General features: G+C 41.9%; 2 protein-coding genes across 2 annotated transcripts; both read right to left on the bottom strand.

The window, feature by feature from the left end:
- On the bottom strand, positions 1–9,303 carry tnnt2a (troponin T type 2a (cardiac)). The gene is made up of 14 exons (XM_076740339.1): positions 9,266–9,303; positions 9,070–9,080; positions 8,678–8,695; positions 7,114–7,170; positions 5,318–5,355; positions 4,487–4,509; positions 2,738–2,801; positions 2,400–2,516; positions 2,223–2,300; positions 2,017–2,127; positions 1,813–1,922; positions 1,616–1,706; positions 1,481–1,521; positions 1–106 (listed from the first exon to the last, which is right to left on the bottom strand). The coding sequence occupies exons 1-14, from the start codon at positions 9,301–9,303 to the stop codon at positions 73–75; spliced, it is 831 nt and encodes a 276-aa protein (XP_076596454.1). The 3' UTR covers positions 1–72.
- A 1,126-nt stretch (positions 9,304–10,429) lies between these two features.
- lad1 (ladinin) lies at positions 10,430–17,525 on the bottom strand. The gene is made up of 14 exons (XM_076741819.1): positions 17,418–17,525; positions 16,562–16,747; positions 15,734–16,034; positions 14,487–14,560; positions 13,614–13,785; positions 13,197–13,292; positions 12,746–12,789; positions 12,618–12,660; positions 12,299–12,342; positions 12,109–12,175; positions 11,846–11,980; positions 11,675–11,764; positions 11,063–11,182; positions 10,430–10,885 (listed from the first exon to the last, which is right to left on the bottom strand). The coding sequence occupies exons 1-13, from the start codon at positions 17,453–17,455 to the stop codon at positions 11,090–11,092; spliced, it is 1,383 nt and encodes a 460-aa protein (XP_076597934.1). The 5' UTR covers positions 17,456–17,525; the 3' UTR covers positions 10,430–10,885; positions 11,063–11,089.
- Between the last annotated feature and the right edge of the window lie 1,481 nt (positions 17,526–19,006).

The raw sequence follows: 19,006 nt of genomic DNA on the forward strand, positions 1-19,006 counted from the left end.
AGGAAAGCCAGGGCTTGGTTTGAGGTGGTAGCTGCAAAATGGGGCTGATGGTTACACTCAGCATGCCAGCGTCTATTTCCTAAGGCCTCTTTTGGTCCTCTTGGATCTGTTGAAAGCAAAGAAAGACTCAGGCACAACTTGTTTGTCCACAAAAAAGCACCAAGAATGCACATTCAGCCGCCATTACGAGGCTGCACAGTCCTCTGTCATCCATTCCAAAAATATCACAGCAATCAGCACACGGTGTGAGGCGTGCTCAGACATTCAAGCCATCTCCTGTCTGTGACAGGTGTGACAGCCGACATGCCTGCCACACCCAGCCTTACAGCCAGCTCTCTCACTCAGAGGAACAGAGCCTTGAGGGTCTTATGAACATTTGAGAGGTGCATTCAGTGAGTGATGAGAACTCAAAGAGCTGCTACATATCCACTGTGGGATGCCCGCAAGCACCTGATGATCTTCCCTTAACTATTTACATTAATTATAGTGCAATTATATCTCTTGACAAAATGCGTCTGCGACTTGAATATGTTTCAGTGTGATTGTTATTCTATCATATTATTTAGTCATAGCTCTTTTAAGTTTTTCCAGTCACACTGCAAAATGGCCCCATTTCTGTTCCTAGTACTTGAATTACAAGAGCTAATGGCTGATAATTGTGAATTGGGCGTCTAGGTTCTCTTAAAACTGAGCAATAGGCACTGAGGGGCATTTGGCAACCTGGGTTCAAGCCCAAGAGCAAACTTCACAAACCAACTTTGTTTTAGTGGCCTAATTAACCTTAAAGGGACCCTTAACATACACTTTTGCTTAATTTGCTCATCATCGAGAGTCAGCCTGTATGCTGCAGGTTATGCTCCCCAAAAGAGGGAAAGAAGCTATTTCACTTTGCAAATTCATGCAGCAAACAGGTGGACAAAGCTGTTTGTTAGCATGGCAACACAAGGATCTATTTGCAAGTTTAAACAGCATACAACTAGTGTTAGCAAGCTATACAGTACAGGTCAAGCCTCTATAGCAACACTCTGGCTAGGGAGCTGGCTCACTTCCTGTTGGACAGTTTAATGGCAGGCAACAGTCTGTATGAACAAGGTCTCGTCTGGCCCTAGCTCTGTCAGTCTCATTGGCCTTGACAGCTGCTTTTAGAGAGAGTCTTCAGGTTGGCCAGGTTCCCATATTGATGTATTGTAGCTAGTGTTGTGTAATGTCTTTTGTGGAGCTTTCAAATATCAACATCTTTAAGAAAAAGCCTCCACTACAAACATCGACATTTACCAGAAAGGAAGGGTCTAATCAAAAATGTTAAGTTACATCATGGGAAGTGTTAGATCAGTGGTTCTGGTGCTCGACTGAAAGTCAGGACATCTAAACTTCTGCTCTATTCTCAATTCTTTTTTTTTTTTTCATTTGACTTTGTCTTTTTATCTAACTGTGTGGCATCAAAGAGGAAAAAAACTGATATTCAGAGTTTGTTTCTCACGTTTTCTGATGGTCGCTGACACGGTTTCTCAGCACATTGATCTGGAACAAAGAAGCAAATGTTACCCTAATGAGGTCTGTTAGATGGATCGTGCCTTACTGGAACGATGTGTGTTGTACGCTGCAGCACACACACCTCATATTTCTGTTTGGTGAACTGATTCTGCAGTTCAAACTTCTCTGCCTCCAGCTGGTACATCCACTCCCACAGCTCTTTAGCTTTCTCCCTGTCAGAAACAGATACAGAAAAAATGGGACAGTGTGATCCCTAACAAAAGAAAGAGAGCACTTCATCTTCCTTGTGGTTCATTGACACAACATCTGTCCACCTACTTGAGACTGTCCTGGTTCAAGTTCTCAATATCCAGAGATTTGCGTCTTTCACTCAGGATCTTCTTCTTCTTCTCTCTCTCAGTCTGCCTCTTTCCGCTCCGTTTTTCTGTCTGTGGGAAAGTGAAGTGAAACATCGTTCGGGTCTTCGTCCTTCACGTTTTAACCTCTTGGAAAAACCCCACTATGAACCCTCCACCTGCTCACCAGCTTCTGCATGTAGCCACCAAAGTGGAGGCTGGTGAGGGTCTTCTTCTTCTTGGCATCATCCTCTGCTCTCCTCTTGGCCTCCTCCTCCTCCTTCCGAGCTCTCTCTTCCTAAAGAAACATGCAGAGAGAAAGACGGCATGAGAGGAAGTTTCTGATTCAGTGGAAGCATAAATCACATTACAGCAGCTTGAACGTGACTATACCTCGAGACGCTTCTGTCGCTCTTTCTCTCTCTCACTGCGGATTCTGTGCTGCTCTGCTCGCTCTGAACGGCGCTTCTCCTGCACAAAAGATCACATCTTAGATCTTGGAGCAGATCTTTAAAGTTACGTCCATGCGAATACGTTTGCATTTGATTAGCTGTAGTGCAGTGCTCTCACAATCCTCTCCTTGAGATTAATGAGCTCTTCTTCTTCCTTCTTCCTGCTCTCAAAGTGAACCTCAATCAAAGTCTGAAGCTCCATCAGGTCCTTCTCCATCCTTTTACGATGTATATCCTGCAGAAACGGATGTTTAGTGCTTCTTGTGCTTAATGGTATGGGTTGATGTTTCACTCGTTTCCACGTTACAGAAAGACATGCTACACGTAGTTGTTATTGTCTCAAATTACAGAGACACCTGGAAAACATAATTCCTACATAACGTAATGTTTAAAATGACTTCATACACCATTAGGCAGAAACATATGCAGAGTATTAAACTCTGTTCTGTCACTCACATCAAAATCCACCTTCTCTCCATCTGGGATCTTAGGGGGGATGAGGTTGGGCATGATAAATGGCCTGGGGATTTAAAAAAAAAAAAAAAAGAGTTATAGGAGAAAGGAAGAAATGTGAAGAAAATTGAAAACGGAAAATAATCATTAGTCACTGTCACTGTGGATGGAGCAGGTTCAACGGGCCACACAAATGTCTCTTCAGTGAATTCATACATGTCGATGCCTGTACGGGTCATAAATGCTTAGAAACAGTTTCTTCATATCTATTTTTTGCTGTAGGCGATTCTTGGCTTTGGCATAGATTTTATTTGATTTCTTCCACAATGTTGCAGAATGAATTTTAACTAACCGTAGTCATATAGACAGAGACAGGAATAAATGATTCTGACATCCAAGTCCCAAATATTGAACTTGAGATTTCAAGGCTTAAACAATTTATATGCTGATTAAATGTTTTGCATTTTAAATTTACAAGTCTGATCAATGCTGATTTTTTTTTGGATTTTTTTTTCTTTTTTTTTCTGTAGGTAAACCATAAATTAAACAGAAACCTCCCATTTTTGAATGAAAGGTCAAAGTCTGGGTGATCAGCTGCTGGTTTTTATGCTGCAGGTATAACATTGAAAAACAGAAATACTTTTTTTTTTATTTATTTTTTTTAGCTTGGGCTTAGATTATAGGTTATTTTTAGATTTTGTTTTCAGTTTTGGGACAAAATCGATGGAATTTGACTAATGTCAAAAAAATAATTATCATGCAAAAAGTCGTTAATGATGTATATTATCACACCTCTTTTTCTTCGTCTTTCTTCTATTTGGAGGACACTCATGCTCTGAGCTCTGAAACTGCCATTATGCTTCCCATAATGCTTTGGTGTATGTGAGCAGAAAGTATGCTGTGGATACGGTGGACTATGCTGTGGGACATGTTTTATAGCCTATATTTCTTTTTGAAAACTGGCACCATTAAAAGTATGCCACATTAGCTCAGCTCCTGTTTGCAGTGTGGACATGCACGGACGACTGTCACTGGATTACTTTGATGCTGAAGAAAATCTAAAAAAGTGCTGATTCTCAGGCAACAAGGAGTGTTTTTCTGAATGACTTCTAAGAGGGTTTATGGATAGATTGGTATTGGACATAATGTAATCCTCAGTGTTACAGCACACTTAATCTATGTTTGTGTAATATATGACTCCGAGGAGTATGTTTTGACACAAATAGCCTCAAACAGCTGGAAACAGCTGGCTTGGCTCCATCAAAAACCACAATGAACATGTTATAAAAAAAAACATGTTATATCTTATTTGTTCAGTCAGTGTGAAACTACAATTTATGTACCAGATTATGTCCTGGCTGGGTGCAGTGACTTTGTAGAGATTAAACAAACAAGATATCAAGTGTTAGTCATGAGCTTTCCAGGTGACTGCAGGAGCATTTTGTTACCTTTGGACAAAACCAGAAGAGCTGCTTCTGTCTCCGTCCAGTCTTTGTGTTAAACTGAGAAAAGCTAAGCAGTATTATAGATTACCTTACAATGAGAGTGATATCAATCTTCTGACTGTAACAAAGCCAATAAGTTTCTTTCCCTTATTGTCAGTTTGTATGTATAGGAAGAAGAATTATCTCTATAACAAATATTTGGTTTCCACAACAGTACCGTAAAAGGATAAGCTTTTGTGTGTGTGTGTGTGTGTGTGTGTGTGTGTGTGTGTGTGTCTCTACATCTACATCAGTGGGTGTTACTCACTTGAATTTTGGTTTGGCCTCTTCCTCTGTTGACAAAGAAAAGACATATTTAAAGCAAGTTATGACAATTCAGTCAGGGTACACTCAGAAGTGACCGTAATTCTAAAGAAACAGTTGAGAAAGAAAAACTCTCATGCCAAGTTCCTGTTCAGGAGCGATAGATAAGATCCTGACTGGGAACCTTACTAATTGGCATGGAATGCGCACAGGCCAAGACTGAAGGCCTCTGCAGCAGATGATTAAGAGAACATCATACCCACCATACTACACTGGTTTTGGTGCAGTGAGAGCAGAGAGCACATCTTATTTAACATGTTTTGCCAGGCTATCTGTTTGACTGATAGTTTAATTGATCATTAAGATAACACTGACTTGGAATTAAGTTGGTTCAGTGCAAAAAAAAAAAAGGGGCTTCAATGTTGTAAACTTCTTTTGCAATGTTGCTCTGTTCCCAGAGTTTCAGTTTAGTGAAGCTTCATTTGATGTAGCGTAACTGGTTGCCAAGCTCACCACACTTTCCAAGTCGCTTGCCCAACACTACCACTGCCGCATCACCCGACTACAGAGCAGCTTCTTTCCTCAGGCTGTGTTTTTTGTTTAGTGTAGCATAAAAAGACAAAGCGTGCATGTTGCCGAACAATCCTGTGCTATAGAGTAAAAAATACACAACACTCGAACCTTGTATGTGCTCATAACAGCTGGAAATGTTATTGATCAGAATGTTCATGGGAGTGTAATTCTAGTAAGACTCAGGTTAAGGATGAGTACATCCAAAAAAAAAACAGATTCACAATGTGTAAGGCGTGCCAACGCTGAAGTAGTTTAGATAAACAGTGTTACCTTCTCCCTCCTCTGCCTCCCCTTCTCCATCTGAAACCAAAGTAAAAGGAGAATAAGAGAGTCAGTGTGTGTTTGAGGATCTGTCAAAAGAGTGTGCTTTAGGAGACAGTAAATTGAAGTTTTTGGGAGTGTTGACAGACAATATGATGTACCGGAGAACATCAAAAGAAAATGAAGACCAAGATAGATTACTGAGAAAGTCAGGCGCAGTTTGCTTATCTGTGTGTGTGTGTGTGTGTGTGTGTGTGTGTGTGTGTGTGTGTGTGTGTGTCTTGCAAGTGTTGCACGAGTCGAGTATCATAAATAGCAATGGGGAGGTAAGAGAGGTTGTCTTGATAATAAGCAGTCTCTCGCCAAAGAAGGTATGGCATCCGTGACCTCTGAATGACACAGCTCAAGCAAAACTTTGAAACAAAGGCCATAAAAACATTAAAGCTCGTAGCCTCTGGGCTGTCTGCGGTCCAGGAGACCATTTCATCCGTGCCGTGAGGCCATTCTTAATAATGAAAAGCAATTCAGAAACACAAAAAACGTATCTACAATAATGTAAAATAGTCGACGACTGACAAGACTGACTGACCCAAACCTGGAAAACCAGCTGCGACGAGCATCATCATCACCACCATCATCATCATCATCATCATCACTACCGACTGATATCAGACGCCTCACCAGAGAGAAGCAGCTCCAGCCATCATCACAGGTTAGTGTGATATATGTGTTTAATAATTCACAATGTTCCTCAAAGGATGTTACAAAAATTGTAATGTCCCTTGATAAGAAAAGGTTCCCCAGCTAAAGCTGTGTGAGGCCTCAGGAGTAGCGGTGATTTGAGCAGCAATGCTAACATGCTCACAATGACAACATCAGCATGGTGATGTTTAGCATGTGCATTGTATAAGGTTTACTGTTCTCACCATATTAGTTCAGTCTGTCAGCATGCTAGTGTTTGCTAATTAGAGCTAAACACAGCCAGCTGAGGGTGATGGGGCTGTCATTGGTTTTGCAGGTGTTTGGTCAAAAACCAAAGTATTGGACAACCTGAAATTTTGAGTTGATGGTGCCAAATGAAAAGGCAGAGGATCACTTAAGTCATTAGGATTCATCCTCTGGGCACCATGAATGTCTGCATGAGGTGGGCCGGCCAACCGACTGAGTGACAACGCCCTCCCTGGCTTATAAAAACTGCTCTGGTGATTTCACAAAAAAAAAAAAAAAAAAAAAAAAATTTGGCAAGCCGTAAAGTCACTTGTCCAGTCTGTGTGACACACCAGGTGACAGTTACGGGAGCCTCATAGGGCGTTTACTGATTCAAAGGCCTAGATGAGATGCAAAGATGAGATTGAATCTGACTAACATCCCTCCCATTTCATATGACTGGCAACAAGAGAGAGAAACGCCTAAATATTGCTGATTAAGTAGAACAGCTAATACCTAGATCTGACTAACAAGCAAGAGCCTGTGGGCTGGGAGGGACGGGGAGGCCTGGGGATTACTCTCACCCAGTGACTGTGTCTGTTGTGACTAACGGAGAGACCCAGAGGTTCAAATCAAGTACCTGCAGACTATCACATACCAAAATGAAGGGTGACTGAAATAACAGATCATTTCCCCGTCTGGCTCTGACTGACGGTTGCGGACAGACTGGCTTAATCATCATAGCTTGGTTGTCAACACATCCCCTACAACACACTTTGTTGTGGTCTTGCTTGGTAACCACGACACTGACAAGACGTCTGTACTCAAAAACAATCTGACAACAGGGTTTTCCACTCCGAAACCCCTCACCTTGTTCTCCCTTGGCCTCCTCCTCTGCAGCAGGTTTGTCCTCTTCCTGCACGGCCTCTGGCGAAGCATGAGAGTGGTGCAGCAAATAATGACATATCAGTGAGACATCTCGGTGTTCACAGGGTGTGATATTGACTCACTGCCTTATTCGCACAGCCACTCTCCCTTTTCAGGAACCTGTTCTTTTCATAATGACAGCTTGTTCATTGTGGAAGGAAAGACATGAGAAAACAGCTGCTGAACCAGGTTAAGTAGACATCATGGAACGCCTTGCAGAGAGATAACAAGCCATGAGTTCAGGATGAGCTACCCACCTCTGGTATTTAAAGCTTGAGAGCTGCTGAAGTGGAGTGTGTGTCTGTGTGTGTGTGTTTGTGTGTCAGGGTGGGAGGATATATTTCGGGTCAGATAGGTGTGAGGACACCACACCTTCTCAACTCTGACTTGGGATCTTACCACAGATCATGTGATAATATTTAAAAACATCTGCTTCATGAGCAGCTCAATCAATATCAGGGTGACGCTTTGTCAAATGTCCCCATTACTGACAGCAAAAGGAGACTAATTTTGTGAACCAGACTATTTCATAGATTACCCTGCTAATCCAGAAACGTCAGATCAGGGACAGTCATATGAAATAAAATGCATAAATATGTAATAAATAAGAAAAAGAATAGATACATCTAAATAAATGATTAAATAATACTTGAATAAATAAATACATGTTGGTAATTTAAGATCTTCTTCATTTCTGTACATTTCTGTCTATTTGTTTTCATATTTCTAGCTTCATAGTTCTTTGTCTGTATGCTAATGAGGGAGGCGGTACTAACCTCACTCTAAAGCAGGATTGGTCGCTGGAGAACTCTATTAGTTCTGCCTGAATTTAGAACCACCTCCCTCATGACTGTGTGGCTTTATGAGTGACAACAGGAGTCAAGAAACCAAGAAATGTAGAAATCCATAAATAAATAAAAGTAAATTGTAGTAATTGTAGTAGTGATATAGAAATACATCTTTTCATTTATTAATTTACTATTTTTTTTTTTTAGTTCTACCAGAATTTATTTATATTTTATATATTGATCATGGTCATTTGCTTCGTCTATACATACCAGTCTATATGCTGACATTGCTTGACAATTTTTTTTAAATGTGTTATTTCTCAGCTATGCTTTTATGGATCTTGAGCCGAGGATAGTCTGCTGGAACATTTCATTTAAAACTCAAAATTCACTTTTGTGTTAATGTTAATAGAAGGTCAAGTTGTTACTCCTGTTACTGGCACCACGTCCACAAAAACAGCCACGTCTATGGAGTGTCTTATAAAAGATGCTTTCAGCTCAAAGCGCAAGCAATACCTTCCTCTGCCTCCTCCTCCTCCTCCTCCTCCACCTCCTCCTCCTCTACCCCCTGCTCCCCTGCAGAGCAAAAGCACAGAGGTGGTTAGTAAAGCCAGCCAGCCAGCAAAGCAGGCAGCAACACTCAAACAGAGAGCAAGTGAAAGAAAGAAAGACAGAAAGAAAGAAAGAAAGAAAGAAAGATTATATCTGTAGTCCCATACCTTCAGCAGCCTCCTCTTCTGAATCACGCAGCCAGCAAAACACACAAGAGGAGGATTATGCAAATGTAATCACATAATGAGAAATGCAAACTGTGATTTATAGCTCCACTCGTTAAACACACACAGCTACTTTTGCTCTCATGCTTCAGCTAATCACAAGCAAAAGTAGAGCAGGGTGAGGAGATCACAGTGGAGACACAGCTATGACAATGTCTTTACGCTCCTTTGAAATCCATGTCATACTGTCAGCTAGTGGTGAGAAGTTTACTATATTAAGGTCGCTGGATTACCCAGAGAGAACATCTGTCAAAACAAGGTAGCTTTAGTTTTAACCGTGGGAGACATCTGTCAGTGCTGTGCAGACTATGGTGAGTCATTATGAGAGTTCTTACCTTCCACCTCCCTGTGGAAAGCAAACATGCATGTACATTATTATTCTGAAACAAAAGCACCAGCAATTTGTCATTATAGCAACATACAGCTATCATTGCAATAAACATAAAGAAACCACATGTCTCAGTGTAGACACATTAGAAACGTGTGTGTTTCGCAAAGCTAGGAGCTAAAGGAAAACAAGCTTCAACCTACTCCTCATACTCCTCCACCACCTCCTCGTTGTCAGACATGGCAGGGAGTGTTCAGGCGTCCACCCGTGAATCTGAGCATTAAACAGAGTCCATAAATTCACCTACAGATCATCCCAGTCACACATCGCTTAATTTACAGCTTCATATCAACAGTTTAGAGCCGAAATGCCGTGTTGTGGTTGCACACATACAAGTGATGTTGTAATCAATTAAACCTACCTGAGGATCAGATGGAGTGATGAAGAAAGAGCTGATGGAGAGGTTCAGTCCCTGCTCTCACTGACAGGAGCGTGAGGCCAGTCTCAGAGGGTAAAGTCACACACTGCCCAGTGTCAGGGAGGGTTTAGGAGCCCTTGTTGTGTTATTAATAACCTTTTTAGATAGCATGTACTCTCCATTATCACCATTCCCAAAAAAGGCCGCTGTGTGCACGAGTGTGGACTGCAGTGACAACAAGATCCAGACAGTTGCTCACAGACAATGATTCACACACACACACAAAGTGATGCATACACACAGTGGTGGAAGAAGTATTCAGATCCTTTATTTAAGTAAAAGTACAAATACCACACTGTGAAAATACTCCACTACAGGTGAAACCTCACTTAAGTAAAAGTATGTTAAGTGTCATCGGTAAAACCGCTGTTGTGTAGTTTAATCTGCATCATCTTCTTCTTCCATCTTGGTTTTCACTGGACATGAATGATGTGAAAAATTGTATCTGAAAAGTAACTAGTAACTAAAGCTCTCAAGCAAATGTAACAGAGGAGAAAGTACCATATTTGTCTAAGAGATTTCGTGGCATAGAAGTATAAAGTTGCAGAAAATGGAAGTGAAGTACAAGAACCATAAATTTGATTGAGTAAATGTACTTAGTTAGATTCCACCACTGCATACACGCCATGTACACACTTTCTCAGCCTTTTATGGCAACTTGCCACTGACGAAACACAGGCGTGCACCTCTTATCTGCAGCCTCCCTCCACTGAGATAAGTGCTGTTGAAGAGTATTTATTCATTTAAGACCAGGCTCTGTTTCTGCAGTGTGTAAGTGAGCATTTAAAAGAGATTTATGACACACATTAGTGGCAATAAAACATTTTATTCCTTAGACAGGGAGCATCCTGCCTACAATGACACAAAACGAAAAATATATTTTGGCCGATTAGACAAAAACAAAAATTACAACTCCAGAATTCCTACTAGTGTAATTCAATAAAAAAAGCTATCATTAGCCTAAAGACCCTCACCTGTTTAAAGTGCTGTTCAAAATTACGCAAAGTTAAGGCAAACAGCTGATGTTTCAAAGCAAATATATCACTGTCCTCTCATGTCTACATTGCTTTTTACCCTTTTCCTCTCACATCAGTATCCCAGTGTTTGAAATAAGACATATCTCTACTTCAAGAAGCAATGCTAAAGTGTATGATTGAAGCCTCCAAACTTTAAAAGCAGTATCCTTTTTTTCCTTCCTCTAAAGCTAAAACTCATCGAACTTTTTTCTCTGTTTTGCATATCTGTTCCTCCTGTGTGCTTTGGCAGCGAATAAAAAGCTTGAAGAAAGAATCAGTCAGTCGTGGCATCCATTAATCTTCTGGTTGTCTGCTCCTCTCGCCGTCTTCTAAATCATGCAAATAAAGGCACAGAAATGAAAGGAAAGGAAATTATGACTGAAGAAATACATTTTTTTTCTCTATTTAAACAGTAAGTTGTTTTAAAGTTTTTGGCTGCCTCAGAATTACCAGACAAATAACTATCGCTGTATGTTACTGCATGAAGTGTAGGACAGTATTCGAACCTGCTGGGCATCACAAAGCGGCATCCTTCACTTGTAGATTTTTCCAGGGCTGTTTTGGGGTTCTCCCCCAGTGCTCTCAAACAGGCTCCTCTTACTGGTGATGTCCACATGTCTCAAGTCCTATAAATAGAAAGTGGAAAAGTGATCACACTTATTTCTACAACCCTCAGTACAACAAAGAGAAAGAGAAAGAGATATTCTCCATATATGTACTGAGGTGTGTCAGATACATTTCTCCCAAGATGTTCTTTCAGATTAAAAATACTCACGTTTTATATCAATTTAAAACATTAATAACAATAGTTCCTGGAACTAAAGGAGACCTATTTTTAAAAACAAGAAACATAACTAAACTGGTTTGGTCAGGGCTTACTGTCTTTTACCCCTGAGCACGATAAACAAGGGCTTTTTTTACATAATGACATATATAATAACCCTAAAATGTAAATCTAATCACAGGTAAGCAGCAGGAAAGGTAACGCCTACCAGGACATTGACACATACAGTATATCGAAAAGAGCACTACTGCCCTCTAGCTGCCAGATGCCACACCTCCACATCATCTGACATGATGCAGCTTTAGCGGTCATGTATCAATGCGAGTGGCCTTACAGCAGGACTGTGTGAAGATCCAGGCTGGTTGGTCTTGTTGAGCCAGCGGTTGATCCGGTCTGACATTCCTGATGCGAAGCTCCTAAATTCCTGATGAGGACAACGAGATGTGAAATAATTAGAACATGTTCATGATATCAGTGCATGCGTTGTTGCATGAACGTACTGTACCTGTCTGGAAACTCCCGGGCTGGTGGTGCACGCCGCCGCCTGCTCCTTCTCAAAGAGACCTCGCTTCCTGGACACCTCGTCCAGCAGGAACAGGGTCCTCTGGGTCACGTCTGGAGATCGTGTCACCTCAGACTTCTACATGCATACAGGAGGCAGAAGCAAGACTATTGATATAGACTAGTGTAACAAAATGATTGTTACATGTATTTTGTTGCCACACCAACATGCTGCATCAGGAGGCAGAGTTATTCTATATTGCTGACCTGTGCCGCATGAGCCAGTCTCTCCATCTTCTCCTGGATGGACCTTGATGAAATCCTCTGCCTAGAGCTGGACGAACAGAAGGCACATATTCACAGGTCCGGCTGTAAACACGCGCTTTCACTAAAATAACAGCTAACACTTTCAGAGGAAGAACTAAACGACAAAAAACATTTGACTGTAAAAACTCACTTTCTCTGGAAAGATGATGCCTTGTCTTCATCTTCATTTTGGTCCTGGTCCAAACCCAAGAATAATTAACATCACACACACTTAAATCATCTTTGTAACAACATTTCAGTTTTAATGACAGGTTGCTCGACTACGATTCATGATTGAAGTCAACATCTGTGATCTTTTCACTCAGCTGATATTGAAAGAATACCTTTCAGCCCAAGAAATCCAGTTTACTGATACTCACTACAGTTATGTTGTACTGTACAAACAAACTTGGTCACAGTATTCTCAGATTTGTTATTATACATCAGGTAAAAGTGAATTATTAGCTTACTGTATTGGAGTCAAACTTCTTGGAGGCCATTCTCACACTCGCACTACAACAGAATAACACAGTAAGCGATCAAACTGAGGTAGACAGACACAAAGAGACTCAAAATAAGCACAAAAATGTTTCCTTACCTCCTCTGCAGCGACGTACTCTCCTCTTCCTTCTTCCTAATCATCTGTGGAAAACCAAGCATATGCGCGTTAGCAGGCCTTGCGGTCGTCCAAACATCAGCAGCCAATGACCAGCACAGTCGCCCGGTCTCTCATGATGTGTCAAGGTGTTAACAAAGCAACCAGTCAGCAGTAAAATTCTGGTAAATATTGCTTCAGCTATTAGCATAAGCCCGAAGCTTGAGTGGCACAAGCAAATTACCCTGAACTGATAGTCTAACAGCTGCTGCAAGATTAAATCTCGCTTTAACAGTCAAATAGGCAAAAGTTAATGCTGGCATTTACCAGGGAGATGTGTGCATGCATGCGTATGTATGTGTGTGTGTGTGTGTGTGTGTGTGTGTGTGTGTATGTATGTGTGTTTGTGTGTGTGCATGCATGTGCGTGTGTCGGGAGAGGCGGACGTCTTTACCCTGAAAGATACAGTCCTGGAGCTGCGTTTGATGAACGCAGGTTGGGTTGTCTGCTCAAAGTTGCCGTTGTTGGAGGGAGAGCCATCCCCACTGGTCTGAGGTAAAGTAAAATGATTTACTGCTACATAAGATCAGAGGATCAAACTACCCCCAGTCAGATGAAGATGAGCTCCAGTGAGCATTCCTTCAAGGCTGTTTACTTTGTGCAACTGAAGAGGCAATTACTTGATTTTATTGGCACAAAGGCTGTCATTTTTACTCTTTAACACTAGAGGGAACTGTTGCTTCATTAGATTCATGAGCAGTGGCATCAGCACTTAGCAAGCAGCCAGACAGCATGAGACAAGCAAAACATGAAGCACAGACAGTTATGTTTCTAAATGATGTCATGTGGCACAGTGTTTGAGTTGAAATACCTCCTGCGTGTGTCCATTCTGAACAGGGCTTTGAGGTCCCCTCGGAGAGGGACTCTGGCGAGGCGAGGGCCAGTGTTCTCCAGGGGACAAGGGGGTCGTCGGAGAGCGAGGGCTCATGGGAGTCGTGCACCTGCTGGTGGTGGGGCTTTTGTCAAGCGAGATGGAGACAGAACTGCAACGTAAGAAGCACAAGTGAACTGAAAGGTCAGTGGAAGATGTGCATGAGAAAGCAACCAGTGATCCAACTCACAGTAATGCTGCAGAGTATTAAAGTCGTTGCTGCTCCCTGTTCACCAGGCTCCCTCTGAAATATTGTTTTCTCCAATCTGTGTGTAGTCTTCCAGGGATAATAAAGTTGGTCTACCATGTAAAAACCTTCTCGAACAGATAATAACATTTTGATCTTTTTGGAATGACAAGCTGGCATCATCATCAAACCATGTTAAAAATGTTTGTATCCAAACAGAAAACCAGGCTACTTCCATGTCTTGTTATCCAAACGTCTTAGACAACATTTTCCCCAGCCGATTAATCAGAGGCCTGTCTATATACTGGAGTAATATTCAGGTACCTGTCATGTTTCCTAATGCTATATGTCCTGTAGATCTAACTAAATGTGTCTCTCGAAGGCCGGTTTGTAAGCACATATGGTTGTCCTCACATGTTTGATCATTTAAAAAATAAACTCGTTATAATTAGTTTCACTTAGGGAATATCTCAACTACTCTGTTCTTCTCCTCTGCTGCACTTTAATTTCCTTGTGTGGAATCAATAACCTTTATCTAATCTTAAAAAAAAATGTTTGATCTGGACAGTATTTGATCCTTCCCAACCCTACAAAAACCACAATAGACAACAATTGCTTTCATTAACCTGACAAACTTGCGAGCCGGGTTGGACGGTGGCTTGGGTTCAGGGTCTTTGCCCGATGATTCTCCATTTTCATGCTGACAAAGAAACAAACAGGAGAGACAATCAACATGAGCACACAGCACACAAGCTTTTGTACAGAGCCACCTGAGACACGCCTTGCATTACTCAACACTGCGCAGTTATGGCCTCATTTGCAGATGCACAGAATAAAAGGTGCCTGCAGGTGTAATAAAAGATAAAGTTCAAATTATGACCTTAAGTACGCCTTATCAAAGTTTCATAGATGATTTGCATGGTCACTTCACAGGGAGAGTCCGGTAAAAAGACAGATGATCCACACAGGATTTTCCTCAATTTCCTCAAATTCTATGATTGATTATTACATTCTGATGCTTCTATACTCAAAGAAATGTTGTGTATAACTACCACCTCATATTCTCTCTTTATATCCATAAATAATGTACACTGAGTCTTTCCGTCTTTACAGATCATGTAATATTGTTGCCTGAGGGTAAAGAAGTGTTGAGTTGTTGTTATAGGATCTAGAAAATGATTAACACTACTCTCCCTCTGTGTGTGGTAACAATTAACTGTGATTAACCACACTGCAGGGTGGCACCACTGGTAGCACTGTTATGACTGAGTGAAGCATTGATAGTTTGGATGTCAGTGAAAGTTTGTCCACCTGTCTTGTTAAAGGATTTGTGAAAGCAGCTCATGCTTTGATTCAGATCAAAATATCTCAACAACTACAAGATGGGCTGTCATGACAGTCTGTACAGACTTTCATGGTCCCCAGAAGATGAATCTTAATGATTCTGGTGGTTCCCTGACTTTTGCTTTAGCTCAACCAGCAGATCAATGTTTTTACTTTACCCCTGAAATATCTCAGCATCCTCTGCATAGATATTGTTTAATACCTTGGTTTATTGCGAAATACTTGCTAATCCAATGCTGTAATGTTTGGTGCTAATTAGCATTGGCACTGTGAGCATGCTAAGATGCTATACTAAGATGGTGAACATGGTAAACACCGGCTTAACATCATCATGTTAGCGTTGTCATTGTGAGAATGTTAGCATGCTGATGTTAGCATTTAGCTCAAAGCATGCAGTGCCTATGTAGGCTACAGCATCATGCAGCTTTTAGCACTGCTGTAGTCTCTCAGCCATGTTGTCATATGACAATATGATGAGTCAAAATATTTCTTTCACTCTACTGAAAGCTAAGGAGTGACTCCTTCTTACTTGTCTATTTGTGATATCAGTGCTGCTGCTGCTGCTGTTGCTCCTGCTGCTGTTGATGGAACTGGCTCTCTTGGGGGGTGGTTGTGGTTTGGATGTGGCTTTCACAGAGGGCAACACACCACCCTGGTCCTCATCCAAGTCCCCCAGTAGCTCCACCCTGGCTCCTCCTCCTTCTCCGCCGGCCTCTGCTGCATCCTCCTCTGCCTCCTTCTGTCGCCTCAGCATCTCCACGTGCCTTATCCTCCGCTTCTCATCACGGACACGCAGCATCTCCACGAAGTCCAGCTGTATCTGCTCCACACTGAAAATGAATAGTGTACACGCATGTCAATGCCTGACATACTGTATGATGGATAGTCTCTAGTGAGGGGCGAAAGGTCAGTCCTGTGTCTGATCAGGTTTCTCTAATGAAAGACTCTACAGTTCCCCTCTCTCTTTGAAGACTGCTTCTCCTCCAGGTAATCAGCTGCTGATGTTTTTATAACAGCTTTTCATGCCTTCCATGCATGGTATCAGGTTTTTTCATGCATTTGAAAAGTATACAGATGACACACTTCCCATGGGGCAAACGTGTAATAATCCCCTCCTTTCTGAAATCCATCCACTAAAAAGGCGCACCGTCAAAGAAGATGGACTCTGACGTACTGGCATCCCTTCTTATGCACAAGAAACAAAGAGAAGAAGAAAGATGGAGAGTATGAAAGACAGAAGAAGAAGAAGTGTGTAAACAAGCAGAGAGCTCACACCTACTGGAACAGAATCATGGTCAGACTTTGTAAATCAAGCTTTGGTGAGTGCTGCTGTGCTTTACTAAATCATGACAATAACCTGCTGAGCCCCTGGGACGTCTCACGTGTGGAGTCTGTCCCTGAGGTGCTGTCACCGGTGGGCGTGTCTCCGTGTGTTGGGCTAAAGTCATCATCGGGGTCAGCGGCGCTACTTGCACTCTTCACCCTCCTCCTCTTCTCCCTCTCCACCTCCTCTTCATCCTCCCTCGTCCACTGGCGGGCTAGTCTGAGCACAGTCATAATGTGGAACATGGACGCAAAATAGAAAATGAAACAGAGGCAGAGATAGGGCCTGGCAGAAGATTTGCAAAATGGGGTCCAAAAGTCAACATGAAAGTGCAATGTTTTTTTGAAAACTACAGAAATGAATTCAGTTCACTGCTTGCTTTGGTTGCTGGAGAAAAGAGATTGTAGTTATAACGGTTACAGAGAACCTGCTTTACTTGTTCGTCAGCTCTTTATGAGAAGAGTTACAGTTGGTTTCTTGTCTGAGCAGCTTCAAATTCAGACAGACAGTTCAAGAAAAAGACAGGTTTTTCTGTTATCTCTAGACTTTAACCTTAACGATGATTTTATAGCATATTATTCAAACATCACAGCAAAGTTCTGTAAAAATGATAATGCCATCAAACAAGACAGAAACAGCAAACTCATAAGGCTACTGTAGGTTCACTAGGCTGCTGACTGCAAATGTAATAAAGTCCCTAAATAAATATTATAAAGTCATTTTTGTTTAAGATTGGCTGCTCGGTTGCAGCCAGAGAGCTGCTTTTTGTGCTGGTTCAGTAAATAAAGTGAAACTCTGTAACATCTGCTGTCAAACGGCAGCAGCTGCTGATGGTGCTCTCAACCACAGGTGTCACATTCTCTTTAGACAACTCCAGATATGATCTTACCGGGACAAGGCCGACCAGTTCTTCCGACTGATGGACATATTGGGCGAATAAATGTAAAGTTTCCAGGTGCGCTTCCTCCGCAGGCAGTGAAGAGTCGACTGACTGGCTGTCTGAGGCGGCAGTTAAAATTACAGACTGTGCAGCACAAAGCAGTCCACCTTTACCCCGGTGCAGCTCACTGAGGCGTCACGTGACCACAAAGGTAAGCAACCCACCTGAGGGAGAGAGAGAGAGAGAGAGAGAGAGAGAGAGCGCTTCTCCATGTATGGTGGAAATGTGGCAGTTATGATAGCGGTGCCATAACTCTTTTGTGGCCATGACAAGCTGCTGCAATACAAGTGAACTGAAGCAGTTATCATCAGCAATTATTCGTTAATTTCAAGTGAAATTAAAGTAGAAAACAGTTGCCCTCTGACCAAAATAACCACAAAATCTCAAAGTGACAAGTATAACAGCCACAAGAATAACAAAAATAGTTAAAATAGAAATGAAGATCAAACAAAATAGAGAGAACAATCAGTGAAAATGAGTTTTTATGAAACCACCAAAATTGGTCTGATAGTAAAATAGAAACTGTATGTAACTTTGCTTTCATGTATGTGGGTTTTGGTGCCTTGTTGCACTGGGCAGTGAGTCTCTTTACACTGTGAGTCAGACTGTTTGCCCTGAGGCCACACCTTTCTCTGGAGCCCAGTGTGTCGGACTCTGACCCAGTCTCAGTCCAAAACACATACACCCTCCACCTCACCTGGCTTTATACCACACCCGCACCAGCTAGGCTATATTCTATGCAGACCACGAGGCCACAATAAACTGGGTGACATGCTATTATGATTACAGATAAAAGTGTGGCACTTGCTCACCCAGATCCTTGAGCTAACATGCTTCACTCATATTTGGAGAAGGCTGGATTACAGGTTGTCCCATTAAGATGCTATCTTCTGGCTGAAGAGTACCAGCGCTCTGTCATTGGAAGCTTTTGAGTTGTGTTCATTTGTTCAGTGTTCATTTCATATGTGTTACTGTACCATGAGGGCAGCTGTACTTGGTGACTGCTGCAGGCTCTTTGCATCCGCCTGATTGGGCGATAATGATAAAAGCCCCATTACATAAAAACTTTTCAGAGCATGCTTTATGAACATGCAAAACAGGCAGCAGCTAACGAAGACGGCTGTTTTACAGCTGTGGACAGGATGCTGCAGTGGACAGCTGGCAGACAGGAGCGTATCAGCAGAAATGTGCTCTCTTGCAGAAGTTCCTCTGTGAGAGGAGCATTTTTTTGGAGTTTGGGTTTATGTTTGGCTACACGTTCCTTTTAGATTCCACAAATACAAAAGAATGAGAGTCCAACAAACACAGCACAGCTGAGACTGATGAGGGTGTCATTAGATAAGCAAGTATTTGGTCATGAACCAATTGGACAAATTGACATTTTGACCTGGTGATGGTGCTCGATGAGAAGTCAGGCGATCCACAAAGAGATCACATCTAATCCTGAGTGGGATAAAAATGTCTGTGCAAAATTTCTTGGCAATCCATTCAGCAATGGTCGAGATATTTTCATCTGCACATAACACTGACATTTCCAT

The sequence above is a fragment of the Chaetodon auriga genome, chromosome 10 (assembly GCF_051107435.1).
Source record: "Chaetodon auriga isolate fChaAug3 chromosome 10, fChaAug3.hap1, whole genome shotgun sequence".
Taxonomy (NCBI): domain Eukaryota; kingdom Metazoa; phylum Chordata; class Actinopteri; order Chaetodontiformes; family Chaetodontidae; genus Chaetodon; species Chaetodon auriga.